Genomic DNA, 20356 nt, shown 5'->3' on the forward strand with positions numbered 1-20356 from the left:
GATGCCCAGCACATGACTACCCGGAGAGCCCTTCCCTTCTCACGCAGACACGCACCTCTGTGTCCTCCTGCCAGCAAAGGATCAGGCGTTCACGTGGAGAGCAGAGAGTAGCTACTTCCTCCCGATTGGCTGATACGCCTATGCTGCGAATTGCTTATTGGCTAACTTGACTGGTTCACGTGAAGCTGGGAGTGGAATAGACAGCCGGCTTTTTAATGGGAGTGTGCTCAGTGCTGGAGGGCTCAGCTTACTAGCCGGAGGAGAGCAGATGAGTGGCGCTAGACCATGGGGATGGAGAGTCCCCCTATTTGCAGCTCTATTTACACCTGTCCAGCCTCACCTCCCCCGGATTATAGCACGCTGCTGTGAGTGGCACTACATACGTAAGTCATGCTGCATACTGACTGGGAACTCCTCTCACGTGTATCAGCCCGTTCATTATATAGACTTTGCTCTCTATACTGGTTCGATTTGTAACGTCACTATGGAGGGGGATTATTACTATTCAGATACTTTGCGTTAGTTTTCTGAACGGCATTGGCTGGTTATACCTCTCATTCAAGGTGTAAAAACGTTTTGTGGTGTTAGATCTTTAGCATGTTGTGAGCCAGTGACGTGATTACTGTAGCGACTGAGGATAGATCACTTGTGCCGCTGTTCCAACATTTTAGCATACCCGACAGAATGGCATACAAATGCTACTGAGCATGTGCAAAGTCATGCAGGTCATACATTAACCCCATAATGCCCATCAGCAGCACTAAACTTGCAAGCCGAGTTAGCTGCCTGGGTGCTGATGTGCAATCTCACACCGCCAATCTGATTAACTTGAATTTAAAGAACCTGTATGGAAAACAAGTGTGCAATTTGGGTACTTGACAGCTCGCTCATGCACCGTAGTATGGACCCACTTGGAATAAGGTGGAAAAGGACAAACCCAAAATGGGTCCTTGCTACTGCACAGGCACAATGCAGCAAGCTTCAGTAAGGGCTGGTGTACACCAGAGTGGTTCTGGAGTGTTTTTTTTTTTTTTTTTTTTTTTTTTAACGCTTGCAAGGGGAAAACCATTTAACTGGTGTCGTGCAGCATTTTTTTAGATTTCTGAGGCGTTTCTGCCTCAATGTTAAAGTATAGGAAAGTGGAAAACCGCTCTGAAAACCGCTAGAACAGAGCGGTTTTCCAGGCGTTTTTGCTACAGAAGCTGTTCAGTAACCGCTTTTACTGTAACAATATTTGTAATCTGCTACACAAGCACGCTCCAAAAACACTAGGCATGTTTAGAAAACATGCCTAGAATCGCACTGAAATCTGCTGCAAAAACCTCTAGCGTTTTGCAGATCTGCTAGAGGTTTTTGACGTGCACTGGGTCAAACACAGAACTGAAACTGAGGATGGGGAAGCCTCTGGATTTTCCTGCGGTTTCCCTCTCCTAAAAGTATCTAACTTTTATACCAGGGCTCAAATCTTTTTGAGAAATGTGGGAGCAGGCATATACCATTACCTGAGTTGATGCTAACCACTCCCCCTGTTCCTCTCTCAGCTCCCCGTAACTCCCCTAAAAGCCCCTTGGGATCCCGACCTGACCAACTAGAAGAGGATTTCGGGGAGGGGGGGGGGGAGCAGTAGGCATCAGCACAGGTAACAGTATATGCCTGCACCCCCTGTTTCTCAAAAAGATTTAAGCTCCGGTATCCTTTAATCAAACTCACTGGTTTACTTTAAGGCTTCTTGCACACAGGGATGTTACAGGCATAACGCTCCCCCAACGCACAGCAATGTAACACAAGTGGGCTGTTCACACTGCCCACGTTGCGTTACATTGTAACGCAGCAAAGTGCTGCATGCTGTGCGTTCTAGGCGGCTAAGCCGCGTTAGACTGCTTGCACATGCTCAGTCATGTTGGGGAGGAGGGGAGAGCGGCCGGGCACATGGCTAATTAATATTCACTGCACTCAGTGACGTGCAGTCTTTACTTCCTGGAGCGGCCGCTCTGTGCGGTGATTGGCCGGGTGGGACCACATGCCGCATGCGTCCAAGAGTACGCATCACTGACGCCTGAGTGAGCTGCACAACGCGGCTCACTCCGACGTCCACACCAGAGAGCACCAGGCGTTGCGTTAGGGGCACGTTATGTGCCCTATAACGTCCCCTAAATGCAACGTCCTGGTGTGTCACTAGCCTAAAGGGAACCTTAAGTTAGACATAAAAAAGCAGTTTTACTTACTTGGTACTCCTACCGGCCCCCCTGCAGTTACCCTGTGCCTGCGGCAGTACTCAAGGATCCCCCGCCGCGGCTCATTTTCGCTTTCAGCAACTAAGCCTGTCGCTGGCCACTGCTTCATTCACGCTCCTGTACCTGGGAGCTTCCTGCCCAGGCGCAGTAGAGATCTTCTTGCAGCGGGGGGCCAGAGGATCCTACAGTACCAGTGCGTGCACAAGGGGCTGGTAGAAGCCCCAGGTCAGTAAAACTGGCTTTTTATGACTGACTTAAAGGGAATCTACTCTAGAAAAAAAAAAAGTTTCACTTACCTGGGGCATCTACTAGCCCCCTGCAGCCATCCGGTGCCCTCGCAGTCACTCAAGGCTCCTCCGGGCCCTCGCCGCCAGCTAGTTTTGTTTTTGCTGACTCCGAGTCGGCGGGCCGCCACGCATACCTTTGCACGCATTCCCGATGGTGCAGGAAGCTATCGTGGACATTAGCGCATACATTTTGTAAAAATGTACGCCTTGAACCTGCAATGCGTAAAAATATACGTGTTAATGTCCGTGATAGCTTCCTTCACTAGCTGTATTGCGTGCAAAGGTACGCGTGGCGGCCCACCGATTCAGTCGGCAAAAACAAAACTAACTGGTGGCAGGGGACCGGAGGAGCCATGAGTGACTGCGAGGGCACAGGATGGCTGCAGGGAGCTGGTAGGTGCCCCAGGTAAGTGAAACACTTTTTTTTTTTTTTTTTTTTTTTTTTAAATATCCCTTTAAGTTCACATTTCCAGTCTTGACTACAAACCACACAGATTGATGAGTTGTTTGTTTTAACTAGCATGCAACTTTAGCCAAATCAAATGTAGTTGCAACTACATTTGGCCCAATTTTAAACTGTATGTATTGTGTTCATTTTGCATGCAAGTTGGGAAATTGAGCATCTTATTAATCATCTATGACCTTTGCGCTGCCAGCTGCATGCTTGTGTCTCAGAGACTACAGAATCTTAAAGATCAGCATGTTAACCAGGCAGTTGGCAACTCTTAAATAGAGTAAAGATGGCTGCCTTATATTTCCTTCCCAAGTCAGGTACTCTTTTTAAAATAAACCAGCTGTGTGTTTCTAAATGTGAAGTACTGCATTTGCCTCAGCTAGCATGTTTGTTTTTTTGTTTTTTTTGTTTTTTTTAAACGCCAGTTATTGATTTTTATATTTACTGGACTTTTAATATTTACAAATTGCGTATGAGGATAATTATTGCACCTTGGAATACATTTCCACTTTTATAAATAAATAGTAATAATTGCTATTATTACGGGGCTTTGATTGCTCAGCTTAGGTACTTTACTGCAGACTTTACTTGTCTGAACTTTTATAGAGTAGAGTCTCGGTTACCAGGCACTGACAGGTATCGGCTGATGCTAAATAAATGTGCTTTCTGGTTGCTTGAGACCCGCTGTTACAAATAGGCCTAGCTAAAACAGAACTATACCCCACTCTATACACATACCATGAACTCTGTATTAAATGTTAAAATCCGTGTGTAGTGGAAACAGGCACTTAGCCTTTAAACTAGGGTCCGATTAGGCTTCTTTCACACAGGAGGCTGAACTGCGCACTTGTCAGCAGCTTTTGAAGCAGGTGTTGAGACATGTTGCGTCTGAGTATGGCTGCACTCAGATGGGATGGACCGCCTCTTCACTGCCAATATGAAGCACTCACAAGTGCCCTGCTAGTGCATGGAAGCAGCTGACAGGTGATGAACAACCCTGCCTTCAGTCTCTAATGTGAATGAGGCCTGGTTTTGAGTAGTGCTACAAGGGTCTGTCACTATTTGGAAGATTCTTTCTCACTTTGGCGTCAATTCACCAGAGGTTACCAACCTATTTATCTCTTGGGAGGTAATCTACCTCCTGTGATATCTCCAAATAGCAATTCTCCAGAAGTATAGGGGAAAATATCGACAGAGAGAAATGCAAGAGATAAATGTGAGATAAGTATCAGATAAATAAGTGATAGTTAGTAGTTAGTTTTTCTCCAAATCACAATTCACCAGGGAAGAAAGGGGGTGTGGCCATTCGTTATTTTTTTCATCTCTTTATCCCCTGAATGAACCTGGAGATATCGTGGTTTTCACACAGCAGCTGCTGCTGTGGAATATGGAGCCTTTTGAGCTTACTTGTTAGGCCTGGTGCACACCAAAAACCGCTAGCAGATCCGCAAAATGCTAGCAGATTTTTAAACGCTTTTTCTTATTTTTCTGTAGGGTTTCAGCTAGCATTTTGCGGTTTTGTGACGCGTTTTTGGTGTAGTAGATTTCATGTATTGTTACAGTAAAGCTGTTACTGAACAGCTACTGTAACAAAAACTGCCTGGCAAACAGCTCTGAAGTGCCGTTTTTCAGAGCGGTTTGCGTTTTTCTATACTTAACATTGAGGCAGAAACGCCTCCGCAATCCAAAATCTGCAGCAGCCCGGGAGTATGCGTTTCTGCAAAACGCCTCCCGCTCTGGTGTGCACCAGCCCATTTAAATACATTACCCAAGCGTATCCGCAGCCGCAAGCGGATAGCAAAACGCAGCCGAACCGCTCTGGTGTGCACTAGGCCTTAGAGCTTGCTTCTATTATGAGGAGACGAAGGCGCAGGAGGAGGGTCTGTTTAATCGCCACTCGTATTTTTCGTGAGAGAACAGTTCTTGATAATTTTACTGAGACAGAGGTGGTGAAGAAGTTCAGACTCACTCGTGATATGATATGATCCGGCAGTAAAAGGTGGGAATACTCTGGTCAGGTAGTGGTAAAACTCCGCCTCCTACCCACAATGCTTCACTTTCAAGCTTACAGAGAGGAAAAGTATCCCATGTAAATCATTAATACCGACTACCTAACTCTCTGCTTTCTCACACTTTCCTCATGCATATCTCTCCATTATCCCCTGCTATCGAACACTTTTCTCTCTGTCCTCTCCCACTGGTGAATTGACTCCAGAGTGTTAAAATACCTCATGAGATAAACTCCCTACCTTTTTTCTCTTAGTAAATCCTCTCTGGTGAATTGACGCCTTTGTGTAGCTGATACCCCCTTTCCCATGGGAAATCTATTCCTTTTCTCAAACGGATCGGGGCTCTGTATGGCTGGTTTTGTGGTGAAACCTACCCATTTATCTTCTCTGGTTGGACTTGATAGACATTTTTTTCCCCAACTAAAAACTGTGTAACTACTAAAAATCAGAGACCTTTATCAGACTCCCAAACAAAGCTCCCCAGCACCCCATTTTGGATAGAAACACAAAGGTTTGTTTTCTTCTTCCTCTGCTTCTTCCTGCTCCCAAAGTCCTCTCCAACCCCATACACCTACAGTGTTTTTTTTTGTTTTTTGTTTTTTTTTTTTGCAGTCCTGATAAACAGTATATACAGTATGTTGCCATTAAGGTATGGCTGCTAACCATGCTCCACACTCGTGGTGGTTTGCTTATAACTGAGCCTGTATGTGGTGAATGCTGTGTGATCTCTGTAGCATCTTGTTTGTATTCCATAGAGAATTGTCTCTAAACATCAGAAGCTCACACAGTGAGGAGGTGTGGTCTCCATGGAAACTGGAAGCTGTTGAGATCATGTATGTAAGTGTAATGCTAGGTACACACCATACAATTTTCTGTTAGATTTACCTACAACATGGAAAAAAGCTATCCGGCAGGTAAATCTAACAGAAGAATCTAACAGAATATTGTATGGTGTGTACCTAGCATTAGAGATGGGAAGTTCGGATCTTTTCAATGATTCGGATAATTTGAATCGGATCATTGAAAAGATCTACACATATCTGGCAGTGGCACCGATGTCCCCTCTCTCTCATCTACCTGTCACTGCAAGGCTGGCTCCCCTCCAACAGAGCGATCCATCTCTGCTCTGCTTCCAGGACCCCGCTGCCTGCTGAGGGGGGGGGCGTGCCGCTTCTGGCCCCGTCCCCTTTGCGTTCCGAATCGCTCATTTTGATGATTCGGATGATTCGACTCACAAAATAGATTCGGATCAAAGATCCGAATCGTTCATGATCCGGACAACACTAGTATGTGTGTGATATATTCTCCAGGAGAGGGTGACGGGGTTTTCCAGTATCTGCGTGCTAGCCAGGAGAGTTCTATTGTGCGGCAAAAACCTGTGGCCGGTTTGTGGCTATTGGGTTAACTGACAAAACGAAGTTTAGTGTATTGTGAGTGGCTATGTGAGTCTGTAGTTGTTGGATGTAGTTAATGAGGACTGTATGGTCTTCGCGAAGAGATTCAGCTTCCTGGTTACCCAGCATTCAGAAGTGAAAAGGCCACAGGCATACCCTCTACTATTAAAGTTTGGTTCAGAGGAACACTGGAATAAAAGGGAAAGACAAATTCTAATCTCTTTACTGGCTATGCAACATGAACATTTATATTCTTACAGCTGGGTTTTTATCCCCCAAAACTGTGATATACAGTATTTGAAGCAGTTGTTCCAATGAAATTTCTTTTGGTAAAGTCACTTGTATAACTCTTATGCTCACAAATATGGAGCTGCCTGAACAGTGGCAGTTGTTTTTCCAACACAGAGCCATCTCCCCACCCCACCCACCATCGCTTTCTGCTCCATCCTGTGCAGCACAGGGAGGAGCTGGGCAGGTGCGTGAGTGCTGTGTATAGATGGAATTGCTGGTGCTCTTTCCTGGTCCTCCCTGATTAGTTCATAAGGTGTTGCTGTATAGGGGGGAAAGTTTGGACAGCACAGACAACCATCCTCTTCAGATCAGAGTGTCGGCCTCATCCCCTGGCGCATTTGGGCTTATGTAGGAGTGCTGGAACTGGTCTGGCACGTCATCGCCCTATGTGGATCATGGAGGAGGTACAGGGGACAGAGATGGCACAGTGTTTTGACTTATAGCCAGAACCTTCAGTCCCCTATTTTGTTTATTATAGAAAACCTGAGATGATGATTAAAAGAAGAATTATACATACCTGGGGCTTCCTCCAGCCAGATCGCTCTCTCATAGTCCTCAGTCGCCTTCTGGTTCTTCTGCAAATGGAAAGATGAAAGATCTCCGGTCCAGGCCAACTACGCATGCACGTCCAAGCTGCATGCTCCCATTGCTGGGAGCGTTCTACACCTGAGCAGTACTACTGCCGCTGATGAGAGCGCGACAAGGAAGCGTACGCGGCCTACCTGCGCCAACTGGGCCCGACTGGACAACTTACCAGGGCCAGTTGCAAATAAACCAGATGGCGACTGAGGACTGATGCATATAAAATCGGAGCTGGGAGACTTGGGCGCAGGATACAGCCGGTATTTGGCTGATCCTGCTGCTGCACAAGTTCCCAGCTGTGGTAAATATTATTCCCCCTCCAGGCCGCCATGGGATGGTGGGGAATTAAAAAATTTGGCTTCCAGCAATTGCTGGAAGCCGAATTATTGTGTTTTAAAAGTAACTTCAGCTCCGTCTTCTGACGGTGCCGGAGTTACTCAGTGTGCGCTGCTAGAACTGTAATTTTTAATACAGCCTATGGTGTTGCGGCTGCACCCAAATCTACCGGCGCTGTAATTAAAGCGCTCGACTGAGGACAACAAGGGAGCGATAAGGCTGGAGGAAGCCCCAGGTATGTACGGTATATATAATTTTTTCTTTCATTCACCATCTCAGGTACACTTTAACTGTGTACTACCTTTATATAATGTAACATACACACATACCTACTTAAGTTAATACTTGTACAGCTCTACTGTAGATACTTAACCTCCTTTTACGGATTTAAATTGCTGTGCGCCTGTAGTGCTATAAATAGATTTACAGGTTCAACATTTTTTTTTTACCTGATGAGTTAAATAAATTGAAAGTATTGTAATTAGCTGCATTACACAGTTATACATTTTTGCCTGAAAATGAGCATATAATGTAGAGTAAATTCAAGGAGGCAAGTGGAAGGGATTAACATGCAAAGAGAAATGAATCATCCCCCTCAGACACGTATACTCTTTGCTGTGTAATGAATGTGCTGTTGTGGTGAACTAAACACAACTTTCTTTATGGTTGTGCACACTTCTGGGTAAGCACTGAATCACAAACTGACAGTGAATACTGGGAAGTTCTGCTATCTAACATAGTGTGTAATGTTAAATAATATAACCTTAAATGACATTATTGGGTTGTCTATGTAGCATTTACAAGTTCCTTTTTTTAAGTATGTGACGTAATGTGATGTTGTAGTAGGGTTTCTCAGCAGCTTTTGCTGAGCCAAAATGAAATGTGTTTGTACATGGTGTCCACTAGGTGGTAGTGAAAGTTCACATGAAACTAGCCTGAGACAGAACGCTCACATTACATCACGTAAGACAAGAAGGGGTGTGTTCCTTCATACGTGTAAATTTCCGCTTTTCTTTTCCTCCACAGACAAAGACCACTGCACTTTTTTTTTAATCTTTGTCCGGATTTTCATGTTTTCCTAGGATTGGTACGGGTATTAAATGCCCAGGATCACATCACAGATGAACTCCACCAGGTAAAATATTATATTTTAAACTTGTAACATTTATCTCTCCCTATCCACTCATTCTAATCAATGAGATGAACACTCATCTTTAAATTCTATAGCATGTATAAAGTTTGTGTGTAGAACACCTCTCCTAGCAACCAATCTGTACCCCCCCCCCCCCTTCCTTTCTTCCTGTTTGTTTATGTTCTTACCTGTTTAATTAACCGGGAAATTAGGAGCTGATTGCTGGCAAGGACAGCAATACACGCTTGTACAGTAAGACATGTACTACATGAGGCCTCCTTTTATCTTGCAGCAATGCTTGAAATCTGGTTGTCACACTTCACACTACATATAGTTGCCTTTGTGTTGTATAAGAGCACCTAGTCAGTAGGAGACCTTAGGCAAGTCTCCCTAACACTGCTACTGCCTACAGAGCGCGTCCTAGTGGTTGCAGCTCTGGCGCTTTGAGTCCGCCAGGAGAAAAGCTCGATATAAATGTTATTTGTCTTGTCTTGTTTCCACTAGAGTGAATCTGCATGTGTTTCCTGCATGCAGATTCGCATAGACAATACAAGTGGATGGGCCTGTTTCCACTTGCCAGGATTTCCGAGCGTTTTTCTGTGCAGAAAAAATCTGCACGGTAGACCCCACAGAATTCGCATACCGCTATGCGATTCGCATACAATGTATTTAATAGGAAATTCGCATGCGTTTTCGTATGCGAATTTTACCACAAATTCGTGGGCGTTTTCGCATAAAATCAATGTAAAAGCACACAGGCACTGACATGGTTAAATTCGCATACTTACTAACATATGCGAAAATGCCATGAATTTGCAGTAAAATTCGCATCCGTGTGCAAATTCGTTTTGCGTTTTCCGCGACTAATTCGTACCGCACAAGTGGAAACGGGCCCTAATACATGCACATCGGATGTTCTAACTCTACTTTGACTCAATTTGCTGCATGCTTATTCCAGGTTTGTGATTCAGTAAAACAGAAACCAAAAGAGCTGCATTACAGCCAGGAAACTGGCATTTTCAGTTCAGGTTTTCTGTAATTGTCTACAGCGTTTCATTTAAAAACTGGGCATTAGTAAAGAATCAGACACCTCTGTACATGTGCTTCTGGTCCGGCCTGTGCTCTAGCCTAGCTGCATATACTTTGTGTCCATGTCTTTGTATAATCTTTTTACATTGGGGCTTGTCTGAAGAGCTGAATTTAGATTGCATGCTGCAGAGTGATACATAAAGCTGCTGCATGCTCTATCTAGGTGGATAGATCATTGTATTTAAGGTCATTATGCACTATTGGATCAAGTAAACAATCAACATCTACCTGGTATCAACCATTTATCTGCTTGTCATCCAGGGCTGTGGAGTCAGTACAAAAATCATCCGACTGCAAATCCTCATTTTATGAAACCACTGACTTCTTCAGGTACCCAAAATTGCTCTGACTTCTCGACTCCTTCTCGAGTTGGTACAGGGCTGTGGAGTCGGTACAAAAAAAATCATTTGACTCCAACTCAGACTCCTCAGTTTATGTAACAGACTCCCACTCCAGGTACCCAAAAATTGCTCCGACTTCACAGCCCTCTTTACTTTTTGCACCTCTCAAAATTAGATCTCAGCAGCACAGGTCTACTCAAATATTGATCACAACACTGCTGCTAGCCGTGCACGGTCTGATCCATTAGAAAGCTGATTGAGCATAATCATGCTTGATTTAGGAATGCTTTTTCTGGGCTGTTTGAAATGTTGAAACTTAAGACAAAATAGTTTTTCAATTGTTTTGATGTGTTTTTGTTGAATTTTAACACGTCTTAATCTATTAACCACTTAACGATCTGCCAACGCCGATAGGCGGTGGCTGGTCATTTGTGGATTTCCATGGAAACAGACGCTCGTTCGACGGATCGCTGTCCTGTACTGCCTATATGGAGGAGGGGAGGGAGGGAAAGAGAGGGAGGCGTAATATGGCTGCAGAGGGGGGCTTTGAGGAGCCCCTGCAAGGCACAAGCAGGCTAAAGTGAGGGGATTAATGTGGAAAACAAGAACTGTAATTGTACAATGTCGCTAAAATGTACAAGTGCAAAGTACTTTCTTGACCCACATTCTTTAGAAACAGATTTTTTTATTTATTTATTTTTTTTTTCTTAAATTTTCAGATGCAGCATCTAATCCACTTTTGGACATCATGACAAAAATTGTAATCCCTAAATTACCAATAATCACACAAAAAGATACCGCCAAAGGTCATTGAATCCAAAGGCATTACTGGAGACAAATAGTTACACTATAATTTCAAAAGTATAAATCAATTTATTACTAAATAATCTATAAAAGACAATGCGGTGTAAGTCCCCAAAGTGCAACCCCCCATAAAAGGACCCCGGATTCAAGCCCCAACACTACCTACAAGCAATACCCCTGACATGGGCGTAAACCTCCCTGCCTTCTACCCTTAGAGCTCTTGTAAAGCAGGCCTGCCTAATAAAGTTATTAATGTTGTCAGCAAAGCAACAGGCTATATAGCATCTGGCTGAAGAAGTTCATATTATAGCGTATAGCACAATTCCTGCATGCAGACTAAAAAAAGCAAAGCGCTGTCATTAAATTCACTAACAGCTTAATGAATTTCTCAGTCTCTCCATTAATGATGGCACAAATTCTCATCCAGCACAATGTGGTACTGTGAACGTTGCATAGGTGGAACATTGCAGTGCAGCAAGCCATGTTACAAATGCACGACTGTGTACCTAGCCTTAGTGTAAGCTTTGAGGTTAAAATAATTATTTATATAGTGCTGACCTCTTCCGCAGCACACTACATATACAGTAATCTTTGAACTAATTATCCCTCAGAGGCGCTCCTCTGTCCATTATAGTCTAGGGCTAATTTAGGGGGAAGCAAATTCACTTATCTGTATGTTTTGGGGGTATGGGAGGAAAACCATGCAAACATGGGGAGAACATACAATCTCAATGCAGATGATGCCCTGGCTGTAATATGAACCACTGTGCTTACAAACAGATCCGTTTGCTGCAGGTGTGTGGATACAGTTTAGACATCACTGAATTTTTGTACCCTGTATGAAAATGCTACTGTATATACTTGTGTATAAGATGAGGTACCCACTTTTTCCCTAGAAATCAGGAAAAAGTCATTGACTTGCATATAAGCCGAGGGCAGGAAATGCAGTGGCTCCTAAGTTTAAATAATCAAAATAAATACCAATAAAATTACATTGCACACAGGACAGCCTGAGCCTCGCAGCGCTTACGGGTGCCCACACTTTTTCGGCTCGCGAGCTAGTTTAAAGTTGGCAGAGTCCAGGAGATCTACCAACACCCCGACCCGACCTGCGCCTTCAGTGTAGGTGGCCAGGGATCTGTTCCTTCAGTGTAGGTGGCCAGGGATCTGTTCCTTCAGTGTAGGTGGCCAGGGATCTGTTCCTTCAGTGTAGGTGGCCAGGGATCTGTTCCTTCAGTGTAGGTGGCCAGGGATCTGTTCCTTCAGTGTCTCCTTCCGGGCGGCTAGCTGGAGGGCAGCAGCGGCTGTAGGAACGCTCCGGTGTAACAGAGATAGTGCAGCCCCGCACGTTGTGCAGCTCCGCATGCGCAGTAGGAGCCTGCGTCCCTGCCATGACATTGTGGCCGCGCTGCCTCTCTCCGCCACCGCTTCCTTATTGGCCAGCAGCAGAATTTGACGGGACTTGGCCGCGTTACGCAGCTGCCAGGCACAAAATGTTAAGTGATGTGGCCAGGAGGCCGCGATCTACTAAATAGGTGGTGGCCTATTGGGCACCCCTGGCTTACACAGTAGTGAGTGCCAGTGGGCATTTACTGCGATTGATAGATGGATAATCCAGCCATTCAGAAGCTGCAGCGAGTGGACCTGAACGCAGAACTTTTTCTCAGCTCTTAAAGATATGCAGCAGCATATAATGACCTTTTTAAAGAAACATATTTCCCAGTACGTCAGCTCAGACAGCACCCCTAATGAGACTTGTCTCCCTCCAACACACGGACAGGAATCTGCAAAAGATTAGAATTTGCATAATAGGCGGCCCCAGTATATAAGGCATTAGTCATCAATTACCTTCAGTTCTAGTTTCCTGTCTGGACGTGTAGGAGGGAGAGGTCTCCAGGGAGCCATCTAGTCAGGCGGCTGGGGCTCTGTTGCGGAGGTTTTCCTGGGCAGTCCGCTTCAGGGGGAGCGGTGTGGAGCCTGGCAGCACTTAGGAGGCTTCTCCTAGGAAGGCGGCGTTTTTATGCGTGCAGGGGCACGCAATGGAAACTTCCGATGCGGAAATCCGGAAGTGGTCACGACGCTGGCGTCCCACGTGACCCGGAAGTGCAGCAGGCGGCAGGGGCCGCGGCGGTGAGCTGCTTCAGCTGGGGATTATGCAAATTCTTCAGGAGCAGGTATTTTAGCCTCTCAAATCCTGGTCTCAGATGTGTTGTAAGCTGGGATCATGGAGGACGCTGTAGGACCCTCTCCAGCATTATCTGTGGAGTCTGGCTCCGAAACCCCTCTGGCAAGTGGTTATATGCACACTGCTTAGCTAGTTTTTCTATGACTTATTTCATGGGGGTTCTTGGCTAATTTAGATTTGTTTGTTTGTGTTTTAGCCCAAAAGATCTGATAAATCGAGTGCGCACTCCAGTCAGGACAAACGCACAGACACCAAGGTTGAGAAAAAATGTGCTATCTGCAACAATCGCATCTCTTCTTCCTCCTCTAAGAAATTATGCCAATATTGCACTGATAAGACTGTAAAGAATGAGTCTCCTGCTGTGTTTAAAGACTTGATGGGCTGGATGAGAGCAGAAATGTCTACTGCTATTAAGGAGATAAGGGATTCGGCTATGAGCACTGCTTCTACCTCTAATATTTCTACTGTGCCTGTTGTTGTGTTGCCTGTGGATCCTATTGCAAACATTTCTGGAATAGTTGTTACGAATCCTCCTGCTGCTGCTATGTCTCCAGCTGGATCAGGTGCCGCCCTTCCTATTCCTCTGGGAACTAAGAGAAAGAGGTCGGGAGGGAGAGATTTCTGCATTTGAGGAAATTTCTGAGGAGGAGGCAGTGATTAAGGGAAGCAGACCACATAGGTTTGCCTTCTCTCCTGAGCTTATGAAAGACTTTATTGCTGCCATGCATAAAACAATGGGTATAAAGACTGAGCAGAGATCCTTGACAGCCCTTGATCAGATGTATGAAAGTTTGACGGATCCCCAATCTCAATTTATCCCTGTTCATTCCTCTCTGAAGTCCGTGATTAAGAGAGAATGGGATAGTCCTGAGAGAAGAGCCTTTTGGCCTAGATCTATGTCTAGTCGCTATCCTTTTAATCCGGATGACCAGGCTTTTTGGGGACCTCCGCCTAAGCTAGATCCGTCATTATCAAGGGTTTCAAGGAAGACTGACTTGTTGTTTGAAGATTTTGGCAATCTTAGGGATCCCATTGACAAGAAGATGGACAATATCCTTCGTAGGGCCTGGGAATCATCGTCATTAACATTTAAGCCGGCAGTGGCTTCCACCGCAGTAGGGAGATCTTTGAAAACATGGCTCTTGGATGTACAATCCAAGATTGCCTCAGGTGTACCGAGAGAGGAGATACTTAACGACTTCCCAAATCTGTTTAATGCTACGGACTATCTCACTGATGCTGCTGATGACACTGTGAAATTAACTGCAAGAACAACTGCTTTAGTAAATTCCGCTAGAAGAGGGGTTTGGGTAAAGACTTGGGGGGGGGTGATAATTCCTCTAAATCAAGACTTTGTGGTATTCCCTGTGAAGGGGGTCTTTTGTTTGGGTCAAAACTTGATGAGACCTTAGATAGAACCGCTGACACTAAGGAAAAACTTCCCCACTAAGAGAAGGTCCTTTCAATACAAACGGTCCTTTCGCGGGCCCCCAAAGTCAGAATCCAATGAGCGTCCCACCACCTCCAGAAAGAGGTAGGCTCCTTACAGAAACCAGAGAGGGAAGCCCAATCCCCCCTCAACTAGCAAGACTACAAAACAATGACATCAGGCTTCCAGTGGGAGGGAGGTTAGCCCACTTTTACGAAATATGGCATCAGTACTTCACAAACCCATGGCTTCTGCACATTGTCCTGGAAGGATACAAAATAGAGTTCGAAATGTTACCTCCCCAAAGATTCTTTGTCACTCCTCTGCCATTAGGACATACAAAACAACTAGCCCTTCAGGCCGAAGTAAAATCCTTGCTTCTCAAAAGGGTAATTCGGGAGGTCCCCTCATGTCAAAGGGGTCGGGGGTTTTACTCTCCAGTATTTCTTGTTCCAAAGTCACAAGGAGGCTTTCGCTTCATTCTCAACTTAAAAGGTCTAAACAAGTCAGTAAAGTACAGGAAGTTCAGAATGAACAACATTATTTCTGTGATTCATCTTTTACAGAAGGACAGTTTCCTTGCATCTCTGGATCTGAAAGATGCGTACCTGCATATTCCCATTCATCTCTCCTCTCAGCAATTCCTCAGATTTGCAGTCCAGTTGGACGGAAAGGTAAGACATTTTCAATTTAATGCTCTTCCTTTCGGGCTATCCTCTGCGCCCTGGTTGTTTACTAAAGTCATGTCAGAGGTCTTAGCAGCACTAAGACTGAAGTCTGTTAATGTTATTGCCTATTTGGATGACTTATTGCTTTGGGGTTCCTCTGAGAGGTTACTGTATGCCCATTTGGACTCATGTCTCTCATTCCTTCAGTCCCTGGGTTGGCTTGTCAACTGGGAGAAATCCTCTCTGACCCCTTGTCAATCTATGGAATATCTAGGGTTCAACATTGACACTGTTAATGAAAGAATTTTTCTGACTAAGAAGATTTCTTCTATACTAAATACTGTTCTTTCTTTTCAGAAATCAAGATCAGTCTCGCTGAGAAGGGCCATGGCCACATTGGGTCACTTAACAGCCTCATTCCCGGCAGTTCAGTGGGGCCAGCTTCACTCAAGGGAATTACAAGTGTGGATTCTAAAGAACTGGAACAGGAGGTCAAGTTCCCTAGACAGGGCAGTGATGATTCCTCACAGTATCAAGGTATCCTTGATGTGGTGGCAGATCAAGAAGCATCTATCCGTGGGTCGTCTCTGGAATTATCCATCTCAGACGACGATAACGACGGATGCCAGTGCGTGGGGATGGGGGGCCCACATGGACTTTCGACCGGCTCAGGGTCAGTGGTCAGACCAGATGAAATCAAGCTCCTCCAACAGCAGGGAGCTCGAAGCAGTATGGCAGGCCTTACAGTTTTTCAGCAGCCAGATCCAGGGCCATCATGTTCTAATAAGATCAGACAACAGCAGTGTGGTGGCTTATGTGAACCGTCAAGGAGGAACAAGGAGTCACCTGCTGTGGTGCCAATCGGGTCGCATTCTCAGATGGGCGGAAGCAAATCTGGAATCGTTGAGGGCAGTCCACTTGAAAGGGACCTCAAATCACCTGGCAGACTTGTTGAGTCGGAAAGCTTTGGATCAGAACGAATGGTCAGTCAATCCTCAGATTCTTCTGGAAATTACATCTCATTGGGGATGTCCGGAGATAGACTTATTCGCAAGGAAAGAGAATGCCAGGTGTCGGAAGTTCTGTTCCCTCCACCCGAAAGACAATCCTTGGGCAGTGGACGCCTTCTCAGTGAATTGGGGCTTCCATTTGATGTATGCGTTTCCTCCAATACCTCTGTTATCCAGGGTTTTGAACAAGATTATACAGGACCAAGCACGAGTTATTCTGATTGCGCCATTCTGGCCAAAGAGACCCTGGTTCACGTTACTTCAAGCCTTGAGGGTATCAGAACCAATCAATCTTCCTCCTCATCCGGAGCTTCTGTCTCAGGGGCCATTCTTTCATCAAAATCCGGAGCTTCTGCATCTTACGGCATGGAACCTGAATGGGGATTGTTAAAGGCAAGAGGTTTCTCAGATGAGTTGGCTGGCACTTTAATCCAGAGTAGGAAGAAGGTGACTCGTCAGATCTATCAAAAAACCTGGAAGATCTTTAATGAGTGGTGTGTTGAGAGATCAATGGTCAACAATTCCCTGACTTCAGTCCTGGAATTTTTACAATCTGGGTTCCAGAAGGGGCTCAGTACCAGCACCCTAAAAGTCCAGACGTCTGCTCTGAGCGTTTTCCTGGAGAGAAGATTAGCCCAGGAGGAGTTGGTTATACGTTTCTTTGAGGCATTAAAGAGAATTAAGCCTGTGGTGAGAACAAGGATACCTCCTTGGGACTTGAATATTGTGTTGCAAGGTTTATGTAAACCTCCATTTGAACCTTTAGAACAAGCATCTGATAAGTTTTTATCCTTAAAGACATCATTCCTCTTGGCAATCACAACCGCAAGAAGATTGGGAGAGTTGCAGGCCCTATCCATAAAAGAGCCGTATTGTGTGGTCTCAGAGGATAGGATCACCCTACGATTGGACATTGCTTTTTTGCCTAAAGTAGTATCTAAGTTTCACAAATCGCAAGAATTGTTCATTCCTTCCTTTTGTGATAATCCAGCGAATGACAAAGAAAGGACGCTTCATTGTTTAGATGTTCGAAGATGCTTGCTTCAATACCTGGAAAGGACTAAATCCTGGAGGAAGACCGAGGCAATGTTTGTAATCTTCTCAGGGAATGCCAGGGGAAGTAAAGCTTCTAAACCAACACTTGCAAGATGGATCAAACAAGCGATTACTGAAGCTTATCAAATACAGGGCAGGCAGCTGTCCTTCCCGGTAAAAGCACATTCCACGAGAGCTGTATCAACTTCATAGGCAGAGAGGGCAGGAGCCTCGATAGAACAGATATGCAGGGCAGCAACCTGGTCCAGCCAGAACACGTTCGTGAAGCACTATAGGCTTAATGTTTTGGCTAATTCTGACCTATCCTTTGGCAGAAAAGTTCTGCAGGCTGTAGTCCCTCCCTGAATTTATATATCGTGTATATCGTCTCATTAGGGGTGCTGTCTGAGCTGACGTACTGGGAAAGACCAAATTACTTACGGTAACGTCTTTTCCAGTAGTCGCGAAGACAGCACCCCTACAACCCACCCTGGGTAAAAAAAAAAAAAAAAAAAAGATTAAAGATTATATGAGCATTATTACGGTGTCCGTGTCTTTTGTATAGAACTGAAGGTAATTGATGACTAATGCCTTATATACTGGGGCCGCCTATTATGCAAATTCTAATCTTTTGCAGATTCCTGTCCGTGTGTTGGAGGGAGACAAGTCTCATTAGGGGTGCTGTCTTCGCGACTACTGGAAAAGACGTTACCGTAAGTAATTTGGTCTTTTTGTTACAGCTGATACAAATCCCTCAATAAATCTGCACTTTCTACTTCCTGCTTTCTTGGAAGCAGACATATTGTTAGCATCCTGTGCTTTAAAATGGGTTTATCTGCCGTGACAGGTGACATGGGAGATATCAAATTACTACTTGTGATTACACAGATAAGGGGGAATTAGGCAGGCGACACTCTTAATACATTCAGGATGCATTTCTCTGTTTTCCTTCTGTCCTGTGCAAGAGTTCAGGAACCAAGAACTAATTGTCCTGCTTGTGATGCAGCAGTTGCTGTAGATGAACTGGTGAGGCACATAAACGAAAAAATGACACAAGATAAGCAGAGGTAAATTTGGGAAGACAAATCATATGATGGCCACTATAAGCAATAATAATGTATATGTCCACAAAAGACGGATTGGCAGTACAATTCACTTTGGACATAGACAAAAAAATTCAAAGTCCTGCTGTCAGTGATGATGGGGTATTGTAGCCAGCTTATGCCTGGCGAGGTTCGGATGTCTGCCCTATAGGCACGCTACCTATAGACCAGTGGTCCTCAAACTAAGGCCCGTGGGCCAAATGCGGCCCCCTGAGACTTTTTCACCGGTCCCCCACTCTCAATCTGTTACTTATAGATGTGGTCCACTGCATCTTTATATATCTGCGACCCACATATAGAATAGCAGTGCTGACCACCCATCCCCATGCGTCCAGTTGGACTGCAGGTTGTCACCTGCGTATGCTTCCCTGTCTGTAGCAAAGATGTTCTTCAGGCGCCACATGAATGGCTGCTGCTGGGAGTTCTCCTCTTCGTTGCAGGACATACTATCTGCACATTCTGTGTTGGGGGGCAGACTATCTGATTTGGTTAAATGGGAGACATACGGCTGCACATGTTAACCGGTAATAGTTTACTCTACCTGGGCTCAATGTAATGTTTTTTTACATTTCATGTATACTCCCCAGCCCCCCAGCAGTCTGAAGTATGTTGACCCGGCCCTCGACTGAAATCAGCCGCCGCAAGTTCTTCTGCATCTGTTCCTCCAGCCGCATCCGCATGATTGGCTGAGGAAAGGATGTCTATTGGTGGGCAGCGGCACGGGAGAGAGCATTCATTTAATTCAGGCCAGAGGATGAGCGCTCCTCCAATCAAGAGGCAGGGGAAGAGCTGAAGGAGCGCTCACTCTCCTGTGCCTTATTTGGAGGAGCGCTACATCCATACAATTTGCAATTCAGACTGGACATTCGGGGTCAACAAATTCACCTCTCCAGTGCCCTTATTTAATTCACTCTTTCTGTTAAGGTGGCCATACACTGGTCGATTAACCATCAGATTCGACCAACAGATAGATCCCTATCTGATCACTGAAACCGATCACAGAAACCGATCACAATCTGTGGAGCTGCAGCCCCTCCCCTCCCCCCCCCCCCCCCCCCCCCCCCCGCATACATTACCTGCTCCGGCCGGCGCGAGTCCCCTGGTCCGCTGTCTTCTCCTTCGCTCCGGCCCCGCCACGCTCCGGCTACTGAACTTCCTGTCCAGGGGAAGTTTAAACCAAGTTGGTCGTAGATTTTGCAGGGGGGGCATTGGGGGGTAAGGGACCCCCGTTCAGCCGCGGGATAGCGGCGTTTTAGCAGGGGCACACATACCCCTGCTGAATATAAGAGAAGAAGCAAGTTTTTATACTCCCCTCAGTGTCTCTTTAAGCAATGAATATCTATGGGGCATGTTATAGCTCCCGTGGTGCGATGTGCCGGTAGTACCCGATTTAATGCAACAACTCGAAGTCATGTAAGTCTATGGTGCCGCAGATATTTTAAACGGACTGGCATTTGCGTAGTGCATGCACGGAAGCGTATTTTGTCGATACACTTTGTATTTCCGTCACAGGAGGTGAGCGCTATAGAGCCTCACTTATGGCTTGCAGCCAGATTAGACATTACCACGCATTGCGCTGAAATCTCTAAAGGCTATTTTTACCGGTGCGATGCAATCATAAAATCGCACCGCACCTATAATGCTGGTTTCTAGTGTGAAACCGGCCTCAGGCGATCTTTTCAATAAAATGCATTTTAACCACTTGAGGACTGCAGTGCTAAACCCCCTAAAAGACCAGGCCATTTTTTACAATTCAGACCACTGCAGTTATAACGGTTTATTGCTCGGTTATACAACTTACCACCCAAACAAATTTTACCTCCTTTTCTTGTCACTAATACAACTTTCTTTTGGTGCCATTTGATTGCTGCTCCAAATTTTTAGTTTTTATTATATTCATCAAAAAAGACATGAATTTTTGTCAAAGGTGTTTTTTTTTTTTTTTTTTTTTTTACTTTCTGTGCTGACATTTT

The 20356-nt window shown here is 45.2% G+C and overlaps 1 protein-coding gene across 2 annotated transcripts in view; it reads left to right on the forward strand.

The window, feature by feature from the left end:
- Positions 1–226: 226 nt before the first annotated feature.
- The window catches only part of PPP1R3B (protein phosphatase 1 regulatory subunit 3B), a 57895-nt gene continuing 37765 nt past the window's right edge, over positions 227–20356 (forward strand). The window contains exons 1-2 of one of the 2 annotated variants that reach the window (XM_068271157.1): positions 227–383; positions 8614–8722. In XM_068271157.1, the coding sequence (XP_068127258.1) occupies positions 8688–8722 (35 nt within the window). In that variant the 5' untranslated portion in view covers positions 227–383; positions 8614–8687. The remainder of the gene's footprint in view (positions 384–8613; positions 8723–20356) is intronic. The other variant, XM_068271158.1, reaches the window with a different exon arrangement.

Source organism: Hyperolius riggenbachi, chromosome 1, assembly GCF_040937935.1.
Source record: "Hyperolius riggenbachi isolate aHypRig1 chromosome 1, aHypRig1.pri, whole genome shotgun sequence".
Lineage (NCBI taxonomy): Eukaryota > Metazoa > Chordata > Amphibia > Anura > Hyperoliidae > Hyperolius > Hyperolius riggenbachi.